General features: G+C 50.3%; 1 protein-coding gene across 1 annotated transcript in view; it reads left to right on the forward strand.

Moving 5' to 3' along the window:
* The window catches only part of DPF3 (double PHD fingers 3), a 210,744-nt gene that overhangs the window by 69,091 nt on the left and 119,802 nt on the right, over positions 1-21,851 (forward strand). The window contains exon 6 of the mRNA XM_075531690.1: positions 1,809-1,916. Coding sequence (XP_075387805.1) covers positions 1,809-1,916 — 108 coding nt within the window. The remainder of the gene's footprint in view (positions 1-1,808; positions 1,917-21,851) is intronic.

Here is a 21,851-nt window from a genome sequence, read left to right on the forward strand (position 1 = left end):
CTGTAGGAGCAACTGTGATTTAAGAAAACAGCAAGATAAAGACTTTTCATACCAAAAAGAAACTGTCCAGTGGGAGAGACCAGGTGGCGGAGTGACGTGGACTAGACCGTTGACATGTGTTATCTTGTGAATCAGAAGCTGGCAGTTCAAAGATGGGGAAGAGAAATCACGGAGTGGATGGAGCGTAAACTACTTGGGGTGGAGAGAGGCGGGGGGGGGGGGAATTAATTTGCAGTTTAAACTGTTGAATACAAAGTTGAGGACCTGAAATGTAACCCCCATAATTTCCAATAAGAACTGTTATTTTTTAAAAGATACTTAGTACATAGGGAGACCAGGACATTTTGGGTTCTTCAGTGTTGGGGTGGGTGCCCCTGGTGTGGCCCCGAGCCCAGTGAATGGGTAGGGGTGACTGATACAAATGACTGGATATTACAGCAACCAAACGAAGCTTTCTCTGTGAATGGCACAAAATGAAGCCACTTTCCGTCTTTGGAAGGTCCCCAAACAGCAGGTTGCAGTGGGGTCCCGATACTTTCTAAACTCCATGGTCCTCTAGGCAGTGGCACTCATGTCAGCTGCCCGTTGTCACATCTACCTACAGAGGACAGAGTTGTCGCGTGAAAGCCCAACCGGAGCACACACTATTTGTTCATCACACACTGCTCCTACGAATATTTAGTTTAGTTCTGGGGGTTTTGATAGGAGCAAGCATTCAACACCCCTGCCCTCCAGACTTTTCATTCTGGCTGGGCGTGGTGCATTGGCCTGGTCGGTTATGTTGGGGTACAGAAAACAGTCTTTTTAGACCGCTAATCATCTTGCTTCAGCACCTTCCTCTTCCCCCTGGCATCTCGATTGTCCACCCTCTTCTTTGGGAATCAACCCTGGTCCCATGAGGAGCCCACGTACCTCCAAGGACTCTAGCCGCCACTCTGCTACAGTGTCCCTAGAGCAGCGGTTCTCACTTTGTGGGTCGTGACCCCTTTGGGGGATCGAGCAACCCTATCCCAGGGGTCGCCTGATTCTTCACAGTAGCAAAATGACAGTGATGAAGTAGCAGTGAAAATAATATGATAGTTGGGGGTCACCACCACATGAGGAACTGTGAAGAAGTCGCAGCATGAGGAAGGTGGAGAACCACTGCCTTAGTGTGATATCTGATTAGCACAAAGTCTCCTCATGGGGGTGCTTGGCATGAGAAATGATGTTGGTGTGCAACTTTGGGATCAAAAGTCAGACGCCAAAGGTGACTTTCCTGGGAAGCAGGTGGGTGGAGTGTGCAGCCGTGCGAGCCCTGCAGGCACATGGAGCCTGGCTCCCGGAGCCCACTTCAGCATGCTGTCCGCAGCCCTGTAAGTGGAGAATCAATTCCTTGATGCATTTTCTTGAAACATTTCTCAGTTTAGGACGTCCTTAGGGCAGGCATAGGGAGATGATTTTGGACCTAGATAGAGGGCCAGTTGCTGGAGCCCCATTGCCCTGGGAGATATGGTAGAGATGTGAACTCTGAAAGGCTCCTCTTCTGGTTTGATGGCCCCTAACATTTCCGCCAAGCCAGGAGAGCAGATCAGGTTTGGTAAAGACAGATGGTTCTTTTGGGCAGGGACCTGCTGGGACAGCATGGTGGAGCAGACAGAAGGGTCCTGGGGTCCGCTGACCTCCATTCATCAACCAGTTATGTGACCTTGACAAGGCCACCTCCCTAGGTGGCAGTCCCTTCCTGTGAGTGACAGAGCGGGACAGGGTAGTTTCCAAGGGCCCTTCCAGCCTGGAGCCTTTAACTTTCACACTGTTTCTGTCTGCAGGCCTTGCCCCCGGCCAGCTGTACACGTACCCCGCTCGCTGCTGGCGCAAGAAGAGACGATTGCACCCGCCTGAGGACCCAAAGCTGCGCCTGCTGGAAGTAAAACCTGGTCAGTGGTGGGGAGCTTGGCTGGGCCTGTGGTGGGAGCGGCGGGGAGGACGGAGCTGGGTCCTGGCTCCTTTGCCTTGTAGCTGATTTTACCGGGAGTCTGCGCTCACAGCGGCGTGTGTCCATGTGTCCAGCCGAACGGCCCTTTAGCCGAGTACCTCTTGCCTTTGAGGACCATAGCCAGCAGCAGCAGGTGGGAACCGGCCCAGGTTGAATGCCTTTCCTCATCAGAGCCTGAGGCTCAGCTGCATCATGGTATACAGTAAGGAAACCACATCCACAGTCCAGTGTCCCGACGGAGAAGGAAGTGGACTGTGGACCCTCTCTCAGCCTTAGCCTGAGTGCACTTCTTCCTGGAGACTCGTACCTGGGAAAGGGCCACTTCATTAAAAATGGACTCCGAAGAGGCTGAGCTCAAACTTGCCCGCCCTCTAGGTGATGGTGGTTGTGTAATGCTCCTGCAGAAAGATTGTTGGCTTAGCCGACACTAATTTGTGATTATGCTGCGGCGACGTGGCCCGATCCAGGGCCCAGTGAGTGCCCAGGTCCCTGGCTTTAAGGGAACCTCTTTGGGAGGGAGGTCCTGGGTGCTAAGATGTGCCTCGGGCTGGTAGGAGAAGCACTCTCACGCGGCACTGATGCAGAGTTGACGTGGCCTGTCCCACGGCCACCAAGGGCATGCTGGCTGGGCCCCACTTCGTCCTTTCTAGACTGTGCAGGCGGATGTCACTCTGCAGACGCTCTTGACCAGTCGTCCAGGCTCATCTCACTTGGTTCATGTCAGCCCGGAATTTGCTTGTGACATTCTGTTGGTTAGCTCGCGGGTGTCGGTACGCAGCTAGGATCCACTGTGTACAGATTCGAAAACACGGCAGGCTGAGGAATAACGTGGGCCCAGAGCCACAAAGAAGTGTGGTCCAGTGAAAATAGAATGCAAGCCACGGGTGCTATTACATTTTGTTTATTTGTTTCTGGTAGCCACCTTGGAAAAGGGAACAAGAAACAGGTGACATGAATTTTAATGTATTCTGCTTCTGCTGATAGATCAGCAATCACTGGGCTTCTGTTTAGGAGATGTCTTTGAATTTCACACCTTCAGCACATCTAAATTTGGACCAGCCACATTGCAAGTGCTCGATGACCATGTGTGGCTGGTCGTCCCAGAACTGGTCAGCATTCTAGAAATGCACTTCCAGTGTGGCCCTGACCAGCCGCTGGGCACTACGGGGGAACTTGTTAGGGTAAAACCAGGGGGTCCAGCGTGGTGGTGAGGGTTCTGTGTCTCCTGCCCCCTCTCCTTGGGCAGGCAAGCCGGCCCCCAGCAGCCCCCGACTCTCAGGAAAGCACCCTCAGTGGAGTGGCTGGCCGTCGCTCTCTGTGGCAGAGAAGTCCCAGGAAACAGGATTGTCTGGCTAGGTTTTTGTTAATCCACCAATCCGCACCACCCTGGGGATGGGCCACTGACGGTTTTGTAAAATCATCAACCAACCCAGTGTCTGTGCTATAGTTAACACCAGGTTTCCAACACACGTCCCTTCCTCAGGTTCTTCCTCCCCCTCTCCTCCCCTCCCCCAGCCCTGGTAGGTGGAGAAGGAAGGGGAGGGCAAAGCCCGTTTCATAGGTGGGAGAAGGCAGGCTGTGCAGGGAGCCAAGGCGCATTTATTGTGCTGCTCACATATCTGAGAACCAACAGTCCCATTGTTGGCGAGGCTCGGGCTCAGGCTCAGGCCCAGGCCGAAGCTGCCTTTCCTGTGCCTGGTGCTTCTGTCCGCAGAGATTTACTCGGGGCACCCTGGCCTGCCAGTGTTCATGTGCTGCCTGTGGCTGAGCAGCGGGCCACTGACGTTGGATCTGCTCCAGCCCTGGGCCTGAGTGCCTTGTGAAGTTCGGGAAAAAGAGGCCACTCCCGCTGACAGTTTGCTGTGGGCACATCCACTGCCACTGCATATCTGTGTTCATGTGAAAGGCAGGGCTCCTATGGGTTTCTGGGATTTTAAGGTTTTGTGGGAGTAGAAAGCACAGAGCGGCTAGTGGTTTTCAATCTGCTGACCTTGTGGTCAGCAGCCCAACGTGTTACCACTTAGCTACCAGGACGCCTCAGACCTACCACTGAACGGACTTAGAACAAAACAATAACAACAAAACCCAAACAAAAAGCTGTTTGTCATTTCCTGGGCCTGTTTCTGAGTCTGTCCCGATGAAGTGAGGCTTGGCTCTGAATGGACAAGCTGCACCGGCAGGTGGTGAATCAGAATGGCCGAGGGAGTGCCTGAGAGCCAGTGATAAGGAGCCTGGGCCTCAGAGCAGCCAGGGCCCGTCGAGAGGACACAAAGCAGCAGGGCCCAAGAAATGTAACTGTCTCTGCCCAGATGTGACACAGGCGTTTAAAGCAGGACCTTTCATACCAGCCTGTATTGTAGGAGAGGCTCTATCCTCAGCAAGGCCACGTGGCACTTTTTGGCCAAAGTAGAAGGCACTTCTTCTGTGGGGACGCCAACAGAATGACCTCCCTTCTGGTGGATTAGTAGGGTAGAAGCTGGATCTCAATCCTGCTAGGTCCCCTTGGCAGGAGATCCCATGCAGGACACAATGTACCCACCTTTCAGTGGTTGTGTCTTTATCTTCTCTAAAATGCACAATTCCCACCTGAGAAGGCATCCTACTTTTGGAGCGGGGTTGGGGGTCTTGTCCTCCCCATTTCTGACAGGGCCACTTGTGGCACAATGGTAACACACACATTGGGTGGCTAACTGCAAGGTCAGCAGTTTGAAACCTCCAGCTGTTCTGCAGGAGAAAGACTGGGCTTCCACAGTGTGTTAGGGGTTTCTAGAGAAACAAAACCAGGATACTTACAATTTTATAGATAGATAGATAGATAGATAGATAGATAGGTTTATACCACAAGAAGGAATATAACAGCTGATTAGTCCACGCAGCAGTACAGAGGGTTCAGTTCAACTCAACAGTTAATACACTGGAAATCCTTCAGATCACGTGGGCTGCTGGGTCCAAGGTCAAGGAAGCAGATAGCAGAGTCCTCTCTCAGGCAAGGCAAGCAGCAGGGTGGGTCACCAATAGTCAGTAGCTCTGGAGCTTAGTGAAGTGAAGCCGACCCAGGATGGGAAATTGAACTCAAGCAATGCCACAGGCTCCACCAGCCTGAAACTCAAGTGATGTATGTGGCAGGTCTCGAAGGAGGGAGCCTCAAGCTCTGGTGACAAGATCCAGAGGTTGGCCTGGGGTGCCGGTACTGCAGCTCACAGGTTGAGATAGAGAACTAGCTAAAGCAGCAGCACGCTCCAGCATCTTCTGATCAAGAGAGATGGGGGCAGGTGGGGGGGGGGCGGTAGGGGGATGGGGGGTCTTTCAGAGCAATTTATCTCTTAGCCCTCCAATCAAACTGTGACCTGATTGATCCCACTTGTTCCTATTGGTCAGGTTGGCACCATAAACCTAACTTTCACATGTAGAGTTAGTCTTAAAGACCCACAGGTTCCATTCAACTCGCCCCTCTAGCGTTGCTGTGAGTCAGAATCGATTTGCAACCCATAACCACTAAATCAGGAATAAGAGCTTTAAAAAATATTGGCGAAGTCTATCATGTATTTGAATCCACCAGCTGCTCTTCAGGAGAAAGATGTGATGGTCTGCTTACAGGAGGGTTTCTAGCCTTACACACCCTGAGGGACGGTTCTACTCCTCCCTGTAGGTTCTGCTGAGTCAAAACCACTGGACAGCTCAGTGCTGTGGTTTCATTTCTATTCCATTAGTAGGTTTTAGTCGAACTTTTTGCATGGAACTCAAGGTTGTTAGCATTTCCTGGGGGTGACCAGAGTCCCTGGAAGGAGCCCTGGTGGCATAGTTGCTACACACTTGTTGCTAGCCACAAGTGGTTCAAACCAAGCAGCTGCTCCATAGGAGAAAAATGAGGTTATGCTCTAAGTCATGAAGGCAACATACCACCATGAAGCAGGGAACCAATGGAGACATCTGCAGGGTGGCCCCAAACCCAACTACTTGGACACCTCCCCCTTCCCTCCCAGAAGAATGCACTACAGTGGTGAGCAGTGAAGCGACAGCTAAGGGAGCGGGGCAGGTCTGACCAGAGCACACAGGAGCAAACGAAGAGGTAAGGAGAGAGAGTGGAACACATCCTGGCCCACCAAACCCGGAGGATGATATTCATGCTCAGAGCAGCCAATGCACAGAGCGGACCATAGGGCCAGCCCCACTACAAGACATGACATCCCTCATTGACCCATATCTCTAGGAGGGACAACACTGGAGGCACAGTGTGGGAATTATGCCTGATCTGACCCTGTCACACCAGGGCGAAACACTAAGGGCGTGCTACAGAGCAGCAAGGGGAACAAAGCAATGAAATCCCTGGGAATACCAATAATAGGCTTTGGGGCCAGGGTGTGGCACCCCAGCAGACTCTACCAGAAACCGCTCCTAAAGAGCAGCAAACAGACCTGGAACTATTTATAGGTGTTTCTTATTTTTGGGTCCTTAGTTTTGTTGTTGTTGTTTTCTTTTGTTTTGTTTGCTCTGTCTTGTTTTTGTGCTTATTATTGTCTCTGCATGCCTATCTAGATAAGATAGGCAGGGTAAACAATCCAAGGGAGAAACAATGGGACTAATGGTTAGGGGGGCATGGGCGGGGGAGAAGACATGCAGAAGGGGAGGCAGGGAACAGGATGTGGGTTTTAACAAACCCAGGGACAAGAGAACAACAAGTGATTTCAAAATCAATGAGGAGGGTGTGGGAGGCCTGGTAGGACTTGATCCAGGGCAATGCAACCGAGAGGAATTACTGAAACCCGAATGAAGGCTGAACAAGACAGTGGGACAAGAGGAGAGTAAAAGGAAATAGAGGAAAGAAATAGGAGGCACAGGTTATTTATAGAGGTCTAAATACAGGCATGTACATACATAAATGTATTTATATATAATGATAGGGAAATCGATCTATGTACATATATTTATATATTAATTATCAAGGTAGCAGACAGACATTAGACCTCTACTCAAGTACTCCTTCAACGCAAGAACACTTTGTTATAATAACCTGGCATTCTGTGATGCTCACCTTCCAGACATGATCGCTGAAGATATGGGTGCATAGCAAATATGGTGAGGAAAGCTGATAGTGTCCAGCTATCAAAAGATATACCGTCTGGGGTCTTTAAAGCTTGAAGGTAAACAAGCGGCCATCTAGCCGAGAAGCAACAAAGCCCACATGGAAGAAGCACACCAGCTTGTGTGATCACGAGGTGTTAATGGGATCAGGTATCACGCATCAAAGTCCCAGAACAGAAAATCATATCAATGTGAATGAGGGGGAGTGTGGAGTGGAGACCCAAAACCCATCTGTAGACAATTGAACATCCCTTTACAGAAGGGTCACAAGGAAGATACTAGCCAGTAAGGATGCAGTATGGCACTGATGAAACATACAACTTTGATCTAGTTCTTTAATGCTTCTTCCCCACCACTCTCATTATCTCAGTTCTACCATACAAATCTGGCTAGACAGATAGGAACTGGAAACACGGAATCCAGGACAGATAACCACCTCAGGACCAATAATGAGAGTAGCGATACCAGGAGGGGAAGGGGAAGGTGGTGGGATGAAGGATGAACCGATCACAATGATTTACATATACCCCCCCCGGGGGGGATGGACAACAGAAAAGTGGGCGAAGGGAGCCATCTGTTAGTGTAAGACATGAAAAAAAAAATCATTTATAAATCACCAGGGGTTCGTGAGGGAGGAAGGGGGGGAAATGAGCTGATACCGAGAGCTCTAAGTAGGAAGAAAATGATATGGCAAGAAATGTACAAATGTGCTTGACACATGGATGGACATAGGGATTTTGATAAGAGCTGTGTAAGCCCCCAATAAAATGATTTAAAAAAAGAGATGTAGTCTCAGAAACTCAAAGGAGTTGTGTCTAGCCTGTCTCTGCATGGGAATCGACTTGATGGCAATGGGTTTGAGTTGCGTGAGTCTCTGGAGAACTTGTTGCCAATCCCTGGTATGTGGGCTGAGGGGGTCAAACTGCCCAGGGCTCGAGTCTCCCAGAATAAGAAAGCAGAAGTGGATAAGAAGTGGATGGGGCCCTTCCAGTACAGGAGAATTGGGTCTAAGCTTTGGAAGGTCAATGCATAGTATTCACCAGACATTTAGAAAGCATGAGCCCTTTGACCCGTGAGTTCTATTTCTAGAAATCTCTCGTAAGGATACATAAACTCACAGTATGGAAGAATGTGCGTTGTGAACAGCAACCACAAATAAAGAATGGAGATGACCAGAAGGTCCATCAATGGGAATTAATTAAATATATGACGAGAGACAAACACTCAAAACAAACCAACTAAACCATTTGTTGTCATTGATGCCTACTCTTAGAGAGCCTGCCGTTCCAAAGTAGAATTGTACTCCACGGCGCTCGCTTTCAATGACTGCTTCGTACAGAAGTATGTCGTCAGACCTTTCTTCCATGGTGTCACTGGGCAGATTTGAACGGCCCACCTTTCAGCTAGTAATCAAGCTCAACACTGTTTGTTGTTACATCCAGGGATGTAAACATGTGCGCGTGTGCGTGCAGACACACACACGCACACACACACAGCACAGCCATAAAAAGTGATTGTTTTTTTTACTTGAAAAGAATTGAGTAGAAAAGAAAATGGTCTAAGATCCATCACTGAGTGTGACGAGAGGGTACCCAGTGAGTGGAAAACAAATTGTACATCATATATAGTCTCCTTTCAGCAAACCTTACTGTAAACCGATCATTGATTTGCCTATCCTTGGCTGAATCATTTTCAATTTGTGAAAATTAGAAGACAGAGTTTATATTGGAAGAGCAACTTTCCAACCAATCAACTGATTCCTTGTTCACTCCTTGACTCAGTGCCTTGAGGTGCCTCCTCTCTCCTCTCCCTCCCAGCCTCCTGGTGTGAGCTCCCTGCCCTGCCCCCATAGGCTTTAGAAATGTAATTAAGACTAAGACTCTGGATTCCACCAACACCAGTATTGCCCTACAGTGAAGGGCCTGATCTCTTGGGAGGAGGCCCTCTGATTTTTGTGCACCTGGGGGAATACTGACCTCGCATGGAATTGTCTCGAGGCCACTCATACGTGGGGCTTCCTTCCATGCAAGACCCTCCCGAGCAGTGAGCAAACGCTACATGTAGTTTCTCATGCCGGCAGTCAGGCTGCCCCTTGTATGGCTTCTTTGTGTGCCACTTCAAGTCCAGCCATTGCCACATGAACTACTATTGTCGCTATCAAGTGTTGCTGTAAACAAAAACCACCGCCCATGGGTGCCTTTAAAGAACATGGGTGCCTTTAAAGAGCAAGAATGAAAAATTTTTTAATAAAATAAAGAACAAGAATTGATGGCTCAGTATCCAGTTCTGACCCGGAGCCACCCTATTGGACAGGGTAGAACTGTCCCTGTGGGTTTCCAAGACTGTAACTCTTTATAGGAGTAGAAAGTCTCAGCTTTGTCCTTCAGAGCCGTTGGTGGTTTTGAACTGTCCACCATGCGGAACCACTATGCCATGAGGTGGAGGCCAGGAGTGCAAATGCAGGTCTTGGGCGGGCGAGGCTCTCTCTCTGTGGGAAGAACCTCCTCTTGGTTCCTTGGCTGCTTCTAGGTTAGGCACATGGTCATCTGGGATCTTCCCCTGTGGTGGTTGCCCCAGCGGCTCCCATGAGAAGGAAAAGGTGCAGAACCCACCTGACTGCTCTAAGTAACATAAGAAAAGAAAACTTGGCTTTCCCAGCCTGGGGCCTGTTTATAGGTTCAGTGATTAGCACTTCATTATAACTTTGGAGGGGCACTCACTTCTTTAACCTTTGGGATAGAACCTGACCCCATCTTTGCCTTCTACCCAGAAGGTAGAGCAGAGCTAAGAACCCCAGAGGAGACCAGGTTAGGGCCAGGGGAGGGTGAGGGACCTTGGAGAAAGTCTGGAGGAGCCCCCCCGAGAGGGTGGATCTTATTGGGAATGATCAGACATTGTGGGAAAAGGAGGCAGGTCTCTCCCCCCACCCCATGTCCTCTGTACCTCGCTCAAGTAGACATCTCGCCCCACTGTGAAAATGTAATCCTTCCTGAATTTAAATATGCAGGCAGGATGGGAATTTGAAAGTCTTCTCTTGGACTTAGGTGTTTCTCATGCTTAACATCACCCCTCCTATCAGTCTTGAATAAAGAACACCCACCCCAACCCCTACCTCCTCTCCTGGGCATCTGAAGGCCAGCACACCCAACACCATTGCTCTCCGCCAACAACGGAATACTCTGCAGCTCTCTCGTGGCCACAGAGGCGAAGGCAAGGTATCTCACCACCCAGGCATCACAATTCATATGGCGGAGTAGGGCCACCGCTGGCCCATGTCCCCATGGTGGAGCTCTTTTCTTAAGGGAGCACCTGGCCGGCAGGAGAGAAAGGTGGACAGTGACTGTCCCGCAGAAGGCACCGAAGCATGCCATCTGATGAAAAGAGCCCTTTCCACGCCGCTTTCATTCTTCTTTTAAATCAGTGGTTCTCGACCTTCCTGAGGCTGCGCCGACCTTTTAATACAGTTCTTCATGTGGTGGTGACCCCCAGCCATAACATTATTTTTGTTGCTGCTTCATAACTAATTTTGCTACTGTTATGAATGGTAGTGTAAATAAGCTGATATGCGGGATCTATTTTCATTGTTATAAATTGAACATAAAGCATAGTGATTCAACACAAAAACATCATGTAATGATATATTGTGAAATATGTATTTCTAATGACAAATAAGTGAAATGTTGTCTTGGAGCATGGTGTAGAATGGGTAGCAGTCTTCACACCGGGTATTCGTAGGTGGGTGTATCTGCGCATGTTTGCAGACCGCCTGGAGCCTATTGATAGAGGAGAGGTGTCTCAGTTCTTTTTATTTTTTAATAGTTTTATTCGGGGCTCATACAACTCTTATCACAATCAATACATACATCAATTGTGTAAAGCACATTTGTACATTCATTGCCCTCATCATTCTCAAAACATCCATTCGCCACTTAAGCCCCTGGCATCAGCTCCTCATTTTCCCCTTCCCTCCCCATAACCCCTCCCTCATGAGCCCTTGATAATTTGTTAAATTATTATTTTGTCATATCTTGCCCTGTCCGACATCTCCCTTCACCCCCTTTCCTGTTGTCCATCCCCCAGAGAGGAGGTTATCTATAGATCCTTGTAATGGTGTCTCGGTTCTTAAGACCATTGCAAATATGTGTTTTCCAATGGTCTTCGGTGACCTCTGTGAAAGGGTCATTCGACCCCAAAGGGGTCGAGACCCACAGGTTGAGAACCGCTGCTTTAAACGAAGGAAAGGAAAACGCTAGGGACCCACCTTGACTTACGACTCCCGGATGAAAGACTGTTGACTTTGGTCCCTTGCGCATCTTTTGACCCCGGGCCTTTTGCTGTCCTCCGGGTCTAGGGCAAATATTCTCTTTATGTAGAGACTGGGAAACCATGGCACAGCGTCCGGGAGTTAATTTCCCAGGGGCCTGGGGCGGGAAGAGCCACGGGGAGACCCTCAGGGTCACTCTGCTGGCACTGGCAGCGCATGTTGTCCACTTTCATCCTGGTGGTGTCCGACTCTAAAGACGTCCTTTCACCGCCTGTGGCCCTGCTGCTCCCGGAACGTACCCAGGCCAGGTCAGTCGCTTGCCCCCGAACACTGGGCTAAGTTAGACTCTCAGCACCTTTGTCAAATGCCAAGGGTGGTGGCCAGGGAGGCAACCAAAAATGAGCTTCTGGTTCTTTGTCTAGGTTTTTTTCTTTTTAATTTTCGGTGGTCACCTGGTGACTAGGGATGAATGACCAGCATCTTGACTCCCCCAACAGGCGGGCAGGTACCTTCATGGCAATAGCAGTCTCCGAGGCCCCAGGAGCAAGTCACAGGGACCCTCTCAGGGGCGGCGCCCCAGGGAGGGACCCTGGCCCACAGGCAGGGATGGAGACTGCTTCTGCCGCCTGGGTGCTGTCCCTGCCGCTCCCAACTGCCAGAACTCTACAGATGGGCACGGGCTGTGGCCAACTTCCCTAGCTTTTGAAAATCCTGCATCTTAATCAGTTCCCTCCTGCTCTTGTACATGGCCCACATTTTAATAGTCTCCAGGCTTCGCCCACCATTTGCTTTCGGGGGTTCGGGGTGATTTCTCTCCTCTTGGAGACAGTCGCCCTGACTCCTCAGACACCCTCCCGTCCAGGAACAACTTAAGGAAGGCTGACGTGCCAAGCATGTAGCCCGAGATTGATGAGCCTGTCAGCAGCTCCCTCTGCCCCCTGGCCCTCCCCCCCAGTCGTGGGCGCCTCAGATGGATGAGCCAGGCAGGGGGCGGCGAAAGAGAGGACCCCGGGAGCCCCCAGCCAGGTGTGAGCCAATGGACAACATGACCTTCTCTCGGCCTGCTGAGGAGTCTGGCTGTGTCCTTCTGAGGGGGAAGGACGCTCTACTCCCACCCCATCTGTCAGTGCTTATCTGCTCTGTGCCGGGGGGGTTGGCTGAGCTTGGTACGGCTCGGAGAATGGATGCCTTCAAGTGCATCAGGGGGAAATGACCAGTCATTTATCTCCTTCCTGCAGCATCGGAGCCTGCAGCCATCCATCCTGCAGGCCTGCAGGTCTGAGTCGGAGAGCTGGAGAGAGGTGACCACGTGTGCCCACCTGAGGTCTGCTCCCTTTGCCCTCCTGGAGCCAGCTGGCAGAGGAGCTGGGCATCTGTGGGTTGCAGAGGTTCTTTGGCGGGGGCTGTGTGGTGGGACCCAGACAAGCCACAGTTAGAGACGAGGTTATCAGAGGGAGGAGCTTCCCTGCCTCATCACTGCCTCTTCCCTTGTTCATGCCCCGCGGAGGGAAACAAACGCAAGTTTCTTCACCTGTGTCTGCCTGGTGGATGCAGTTCTTGTAGATATGTGCCGAGCAGAACTGTTCCCTAGGTTTTCAGGGACGTGACCTTTCTGAAGCAGATCACCAGGCACGTTGCCCGAGGCACCTCTGGGTAGACTTGAACGTCCAACCTTCTGGCCACAAGCTGGGTGCTTCACAAAGAGAAGAAGGAAGGATTGTGCCCATGTTGGCTGTGTTGCATGCAGACTTCTTTCCCTTCATCCTCATTTCTCTGAGAGAGACAGGGCTGGGCTTCCAGCCTGCTCTGGGGTGTGGGGTTGGGGGTGGACCCAGACCCAGACCCAGTTGCATCTTATTACTCTTTGCTCTTAGATCAAAAGGATCTTCCCTGCAAGGGAAAATGTGCTGGTCAGGCCTGGTTTAAGGGCAGCTCGATTGACCCCCTGGCCCTGGTGTTGGACACACTACCTTCCCTCTCCAGCCTCCCTCCTCACCTGGAGGATGCAGATCAGAGCCACTGCTCTGCCCCTGCTCGGGCCTTTTCTGAGAGCTGTGTGGGCGGCTGCTTGGAGGACTTGCAAAGTGTGAGGAGGCACCCTGGGTGTCTCTGTTAGTACAGTTCCTGTCCCCGCACCAATGCTGGGCTTGTTGTCAGCAGTGCGCTTCCCAGCTGGGAAATGGTGCTATGTGGACTGGGGAGAGGATGCCTTCTCCTTTGGAACCTTTTAAACACCCTAGTCTTAGATGCTGAGCAGAGAAGACCTGGTTTCTGGCTGTGGACTCAACCTGCACAAGCTCCCCTTGCTCCCAGAAGCCTGGCTCTGTGACCCAGGGCATAGGGGTGGAAGGGAGCTCCCCTGCTCCCAGCTTTTCCTGACCCCGCTTGCCCTTGGTGTGCCAAGGCTGACTCCTCTGGCTGGCCCCTTCTTCCTGCCCTTGGCTGGGCTGGCTCACTTTCTTCTGGGTGAAACGTTCCTCCGTGGCCTGGGCCTGACTTGCTCTACGCTGTTACCCCCTTAGCACTGGGCTTCTGGCTGTACATCTGACTTCCATCCTGGCTTCCTGGGTGTGAAGGTGTCAGGGACAGCTTCCCTACCTGTCTTTCTTGCCCCCAGGATAGAACAGATGATGAGACATAAGCCCCACACGAGGACAAGACTGGCTGTGTGCCACGCAGATTCTCTCCTGAACCCCGGTTTTGTTTTGTTTTTTTGCAATGACCTCCTTAGGAGTCTCTGCCTTTATCCCCCCAGCCACCCCACCCCCTTATTTTTCACAGTGATCCAGTTAAACATATAGGCACCCTCTTTTTGCTTATAATCTTACAACTACTCCCCATTAGGAGCCTAAGGTCTTTGTGGTGGCCTGTGAGGCCTTTGAGCTTTCTGTAACTCCCTGGACCAGCCTCCTGTTACCCCCGGTTCACATGGGGGCCCGGGCACTGTGGCTGTTTGACTTGGAGCGGTTTTTGCTGAGTGTCAGCCTGATCCCCTCCTGCAGCCTTGCACTTTGCTGAGCACACTTCCCATCTCCTTTGATAGCTTTCTCCCAAGTCCTGAGCTCCACTTGTTATATCATGGGTTACTTCTCTATTTGATTTATTGTTTCACCACTACTTTGTGCTTACACTGTGTCCCTAGCCGCTAGGATGCCCGATACAAAGTACCCATCATTGTGGAGCTGCTTCTAACTCATGGCAGACCCCATGGTATCAGAGTTGAACTGCACTCCACAGGGTTGTTAAGGGCTGGCTCCACCTCCCCTCTAAGTACACTGCCAGGCCTTTCTTCCGAGGCTCTTTTGGGTGGACCTGAATTTGTAATCTTTTCATCAGCAGCCGAGTGTGAACCTTTGGCCACCATCCAGGAGCTGCCACGTAGAACACTCACACACACCGCCATCAAGTTCATTCCCACTCGTAGCCACCCTAGGAGACAGTAGCACTGCCCCTGTGGGTTTCTGAGGCTGTACATCTTTACAGGAGTAGAAAGCCTCATCTTTCTTTTTGAGTGGCTGTTGGTGTGGAACTGCCGTTCTTGTGGCTCGCAGCCCAATGCGCCACCTACCAGGTTCCCTGGCCACAGAGGAGGCCTTCTGTAGTTGCTGCAGGAGTTAGTGTAGCAGTGCACCTGTGGTTGTGACCCTGCCAGGATGTCTTTCCCAGCCTGCAGGAGTAATGGCCACCACGGTGCTGTGGCCATCAGACAGGATCTCAGACGCAGTCTTCCCCGCACCCCGCCCTGCCTCTTCCCTCTCCTCTGTGGGCCCAAACTAGGGGTGGGGAAAGCTGTGGCTCTGCTCCTCCTGGTGGTCCGAGTGTCAGAAGCCCAGGAGCCTTTGCAAATGTACCGGGTGAAGGGAAGCTTTTGGGGGCACAAAGGGAGGTGACATCCTCCAGCAGTTCCTTGTGCCAGGTTGCTTACATCCATTACCTTATGCGCCCATTCCAACCCAGGGAAGTGGGTAGGATGTCAAGGGCAAATGTTTGCTGGGGGGTGGGCGTGGGGAGCATGCAGCTAGAAGGTCGTCGGGCTGAGGTTTCATCCCTGAGCACTCTGTGCTTCCAGTTTTCCAGGTTCCTTTGAAGATTTCACTGTTTCTTTCTGTCGTCTATCCTGCCCATCCTTCCCAAGTGGCAACTCCTTGGCTTGCTGGCCAGTTAGGGGCAGGACGAAGCTCAGAGTAGGAGGATGCTTATTTATGGTCCACATCCTTGGATCTTGGAAGGATTGAAGCAGGGTGGTGGGATGGAGCATCAGCCCCCCTGTGGTGTAACTATCCTGGGATTCTAAAAGAAGCAGGAACAAGGGCCTGAAGGGTGCAGCCTGGGAGATGGATTCTCAGGGAGAGCTCCTCTATTTAGAGCTTCATGAGTCATGAAACAGGGAGTTAGACACCACCAAGACAAGGGTGTCCTGGAGGAAGGAGCAGGCAGGTTCTTGGGGCATCTCAGGAAGTGAGGCTTTTACCCCCTGTTGGCGTTATCCAGTGCTGTTAGGACAGACACCACAGTGAATGGCTGTAACTAACAGGGATTGGTTTGGACTGTTCTAGAAATCCAAATTCAGGGTTCTGACAGTAGGGCAAGCCTTTCTTTCTCTCTTTGTGCTCTGGAAGGTGGTCTTTGCCAAAGCCTTTCCGCATCTGCTCCTGGGTGATTGTCCTGTGTCTTGGAGTCAGATCTTTTCCTGTGTCTAGGAGGTTCTCAGCAAAGGGACTCTGGGTCCAGAGGAGCGCTTTGTTACCAGCTCTTCTATCGTGGCGGTCTGTATTCCTTCCTTCTCTGCTCCTGTATCTTGCCTTTATCTCTTATAAAAGGTGATGCAGGCCATAACTCAGGGGGATTCCCCTTGCAGTGCACACAGGAAATTACATTTTTGCATCAACTCAACAGTTTTCTGAACCCCTAAAGTTAGACAGTTATAAACTCTGCGGGTTTCCTTTCTTCTTAAACTCTTTCTCCTTCAGTTTTCCCCTGGTCTGCTTCATTTCCTTGTTGAAACCCACTCACTGTTCCGTGGAAGAAAGGATCCGGGCTGTGACCTGAAGATGGGTGCATTCCCACCGGAATCCTCTTCCCGCTGATTGGGTGATTGCCAGAGGTTGCCTCCTGGAGGTGATTCCTTCATCACACAAGTGCAAAATTACATAATCACATCATCAACAAACCACTGATCATCATGGCCCAGCCAAGTTGACTCAGAGTTTGTGGGTGGGGGAGGGGAGGCGGGGGCACCATCAATTCATAACACCACCTCCACACCCTTCCCTGTTGGTAAGAGATAGCAATAGTCTCCCTTTTCCTGGTCTTAAAAGGCTCAGCTGATGAGCTGATGGGGAGTCAATGAAATACTGATGCTTTTCGGTTTGGGTTCCACTTCTTTCTTTATAAACCAGTCTCCCTATCTTTTTAAACTGTGATTTGGGTGAAAGTCTACAGAGCAAATTGGTTTTCCATTCAACAGTTCACGCACATTGATAGTAGTTCCCACAGTGTAAAGGCGCCCTGCCCACTTCCTCCCCAGGCTGATTGTTCCCGTTCATTCTTGTAGTTCCTCCCTGCTGTCCTGAGCTGTATCCCTGGGCAAGTGCCGCCCTTTGCTACCTCTCTGCTGTTATTGGGCTCAAAGTTGAGCCATGGGGTGCGTTCGATTCCAGACCCGAAGGTGACTAGGGTTCCCTCTGCCTCTGTCCTTCGTGTTTTGTTCTACCTTTTTCTCCCACTCTATCCAGGACCTTGTGTTGTGATCCCTTTCAAAGTGGTCAGCAGTGGACGTACTGATTCTTACGCTCCTCAATCCTTGCTGTAAGTTGATGCATACAATCTAAGGAAATATGATGAGTTTCACTCCTGAAAAGACTTTGCCCGGAGAAGACAAATCTGCACATTTATGTTCCTTAAGAGAAACGAGAAGTAGGTAAAAAAAACAAAGCAAAAACCCTCTGAATCCGCTTGATCCAGCGGGAGGGTTGTCTGCCATTGTCTCTGGGCTCTCCCCTCCCCTGTGCATCGCAGCTCCATCTCCAGACCCCTGCCTCGAGCGCGCTCGTGATGGATGGATGGATGGATGCGCCTTGTCGGGGTGTTTCGCCACGCGTTCCCTTGGGGCAGCCTGTCTGTTGGCAGAGCACCGGCTCCCGAAAGATGGCTTCTCTTGCAAACTCGACAGCTAACAGACAGCTCTTCTCTTTGTATAGTTCCCCAAAGAAAAACTGTCTTAATCTGGGGAATTTTTTTTTGGTGGGATATTTTATTATAATCTGGTAGGACTTCCAGGTACCCAGCCTACCGCCCTGCACCATACATGAAGGAGAAGGAGTCCGGGCCGGTGCCATCAAAGGCGTTTGCATTTTGAAATGACCTAGGATTTAATGACTCACTGTGCTCCCAGGCCGGGCTTTCCGACTCATCTCGCCACATCCTGTTAATGAGCTTCGTGGCTCCAGCAAGCCCGTGGAACTGTGGAAGCTTGTCTTTCCTTCGAGGCACTGGGTGGCGGGTGTGGGGCATCTGTGTCCAAGACTGTGCCTGGGCTTTCCATGTGGGGACAGTGCCTTGTCTTAGAAGCCACTGTACTGGCAATTTTTTTTGGCTTTGCTTTCTATTTATTTTTAAAAAGACTTTATGGGCTTCCATCCTTGTTTGTTTAAGAGGCCTTTTTTTTTCTTCTTATTTGGAAACCGATTTGCTTCGGTCTGCACAGAAGCTGTCTCTGGTGTGATGGATCGTGCTGGAAGTCACCCAAGGAGTATCTCTGTTCCCAATTAGAAGTGGAGGCAGCGCTGCTTACGGGGGCCTAGGGAGGCGGCTGGCTTGGGTGACAGCTGCTACCGATCTGGAGAGAGTAACGATCCTTGGGTTTATATCTGTGTGTATCAAATCAGGCTAATTTAAAGATGAATTATGTGTGTGTGTGTGTGTGTGTGATGGATTTTTTTTAAGTTAAATGTTTGATGGCTTCTGTCGGGTTACATGGTCCCCTAGTTTGTGTGAGGTTCAAAATGTGTGTATTTAAAGAATGACTAAACCCTCTATCCAGATAAGAAGGATCAGAAAACAAATGGAATCAATGAAATCCCTCGGGGTTCAGTAAGAAGCAGGTCCAGGATGAACAGTGGGTAAGGATGTGGATGTGTTACCTTCCTCCCCCACTCAGCCTTTTATAGTCAGGAGCTAGAAAATGTACCCTCTGCTGGTTCATTGAGAGGGGTTACCTTTTCACTGTGACCTTGAGAGCCTTACCCAGAGTGCTTTGCAACTAGAGTTTGCTAGTGGTCAACCCAGCATGCTGTCTGTTCATGGAATGGCCCTCGGCAGGGTATGAAGTAGGTTGCCTTTAAGAAGCACATTTAGCGTTCATATTTTAGGAAGTGAGGTCGTATGGGATGTTACTGTTGCTATGACCAGGGGTCTTCAAAGCATTCACGTCAAGGTATTTGGGAAGCCTCGAGTAGAAGTAAACGGCCCCTACAGGAACCAGGAGACAGGTGTGGCTACTGAGCCCAGGAGATACGGCGAGCCCGAGTTGAGATATCCTGTACAATCCACACCAGATTTTGGAGAATGCAAAGGAACGAACACAAAACATCATAGTTTACATTGCATTTTAGATTTTAATTGAACACGTGTTAAAGAAAGATTTGAGTTACGTGGAGTTAATCACATAGCGTTATTAACTGCCCCTGTCTCTTGTTCTTTTTTTAAATGTGGCTACAGGAAGGCTTAAAATGACATTATCAGACTTCCGTTTTCTTTTGATTGGATGGTGCTGTTGTAACATTAAAATCAGAATTACTCAAACGTTGATAATGATGCGTCTACTATTTATGTAGTATTCACAGTATCAACGGGAGCCCTGGTGGAATAGTGGCTGGTACCCAAAATATCAGCAGTTCAAAACCACCACCTGCTCCTTGGGGAAGAGATGGGGTTTTAAACTCCTGGGGAAAGTTATGCTCTTGGACACCCACGGGACAATTCTACATGGTCCTATGGGATAGATAAGGGTGCAAGAATCAGAAGTGACTATAGATGGTAGTGGGTTTTTAAATTCCTAGGATTTCTACCTTGAAAGCATTCCATTTCATTTTTGACAATTTCCATGTTTCCTAGATTCACACTTTGTATTGTTCACGTTCACCTTCGGAAGCCTGTCAGCTGCAGTATCCTCATCCGAGTAAGGGAGTCACTGTACTGCCCTCCTGAGTGATTGTGGGAGTGAAGCGAGCTAGCGTCATAAGAGCCCCTGCCTTCGGTTTGCTTGGAGTGCAGTGTTCTGCGTGTGGGCTCAGCGCGGGCTCAGCCGGCCCGCTGTTAGGGTAGGAGCGGTGTCCTGACGAGCTCGTTTGGCTGAGCTCTCGCCCTGCGCTGCTCGAAACCAGCTGTGCAGCTTTGGGTGACGTTACTTAACTTCTCTGAGCCTCGAGTGACTCATTCATAAAATGAGACGCTTCAATTAGATGTTCTGTCGGGCCCCTTTCAGCTCTCAAATGCGGTGCGATTCTAGAAACGGGATTTATGACGTGTTGAGAAGCGATACTTAAATAGGAACTTCAACACTCTGTCTGATGATGGTAAGTATGAGGGATGGTGGCCAGCTGTTCTCTTCGGAGGACAGGGTAGGAGGAGGCAGCAAGCGCTAGTTGCGTTAGATGAGACATGTGGCAGACTGCTCAGATTGGCGAGAAAGAACAACGTGTCATCCGGGCGGGCTGTGGCACGGTGAACCAGAACTCATTAAAGCAGACCATTGACAGTTTATGACACGCACCTTAAATGCCACCCTGTCACCCAGACCTCCCCTGGCCCTTGAGCTAAGTGGGCCCACTCTATTATTATTTGACTTTTTACCCGTGTTTTCCTTCGTAAAGCTTATAACAATTTGTAATTATGTGTGCACATATATATATACGTATATTCAATTACAAATATGTGTGTATGTGTATATATATATATTTACACACATAATTACAGATTGTCATTAATTAGTGTTATGAAGGAAAACTGTGTGTATTTTTTTTCAGTCTCTAGGCAGGGGCCAGTTTTCTTGGGTTCACCACCTGTGGACGTAGAGGCAGAAGCCCATAAGTAGTTGTTGGTGAGAGGAATGTGTTTTGCACGTGGTAAGGCTTCTCCGCGAGTGGGATCCTCCACTCTCCAGGCTCCCTTTGTTTATGAATAAGAATTCCAAACACCTTGTTCCTCAGGGAACTTGAGATAGTTTCTCCTTCCCTTTTCCTTTGGCTGGAGGCTGGCCACCCATGGTTGATGCCCACCTGCTTCTTTTTCGAGGACTGGATCCGGTTTGGTGGGAGGAGCCAGAAGGTGTGGGGCCCTTCTAGTTGGGTTGCAGTAAGTAAAACCCAGCAGAGCCAGAAGGACACGGGGCTGGCTCTTTTCCATTAGCTCCTCCAGACCCATCTTCCTCCTGTTTTCTGCTGTTTCACCCCCAGGAAGCTGACCTCAGTGGGCTGTATCACTGAGGTGCCTGGCTTCCATCTGAGGTTGACCAAGGCAGGTATCAGCCGGAAGGCACAACATGGGAGCCAGGAGAGAGGGGCTAGGAGATGCCTTTAGCCCTGGTCTGGGGCTCTGTTAGGGGCTGTTGCCAGATTCTTGGCAACGGCTTCCCGCTTGTTCCTTCCGGAGCTGCAGTGGTGACAGCTCCCCACCATCACTTCTGGGGCATGGGGACGGCTGCAGATCCCCTGAATCCTGCCCACCCCCCTCTATAAATGGTCCCCACCCTAAAGTCACCTCCATTCTGTGTACAAGTGGGCCACTTCCTTCCTCCTGCTTGCCGCGCCCCGCGGCATGCTCGTCCTGAGCGCAGCTGTAGGGGCCATGCGTTTCACTGCCAGTGTAAGGGAGGTAGGAGGCACCGCAGAAGCTGGAGAAGTATTTTGTGGTAAGTCACTCTATGAAGCCCTCCCATAACAAGGCTTGCAGCCTCAGAAACCCTTGGAACATTCAGTGTGCCCTTGAGGCTCACTGTGGCTCAGCATCAACTCGGCACCACACAACAACAACAATACCCGAGCTGCCGTTTTTCCTGCTTATGTTTTATTGGCACGAGGTATGTGAAGCACACCATTCCGACCACTTTTTACATGCGCAAGTCGGCGACAACATCTTCATTCACCGTGATGGACAAAAACCACTCTGTTTCCAAAATTGTCATCACTTAAAATCCTTTATAGCATTGCCTAAGCCATACTCTCTTCATCTGTCTCCCTCCTCCCACCCCAGGGAACCACACATAAACTTCTGTCTCTCTGAATTTGCTTTTTCTTGACGTTTCATCTGGAAATGTGGTGATAGAGTATTTGTCCTCGTCATGTTTGCCTGCCTACTCAGCTCGATGATTTCCCTGTGTTAGGACTTTGTGTGTCTTGATGGCTGACTAATATTCCATTGTGTAGATGTACCATATTGTGTCTATCTGTTCATATATTGATGGGCACTTGGGTTTTCCAACTTTTGACCATACTGAATATAGTCTAAGGTTTCTGTTTTTAGTTAGAAGGC

Source organism: Tenrec ecaudatus, chromosome 14 (genome assembly GCF_050624435.1).
Source record: "Tenrec ecaudatus isolate mTenEca1 chromosome 14, mTenEca1.hap1, whole genome shotgun sequence".
NCBI classification, from domain to species: Eukaryota; Metazoa; Chordata; class Mammalia; order Afrosoricida; family Tenrecidae; genus Tenrec; species Tenrec ecaudatus.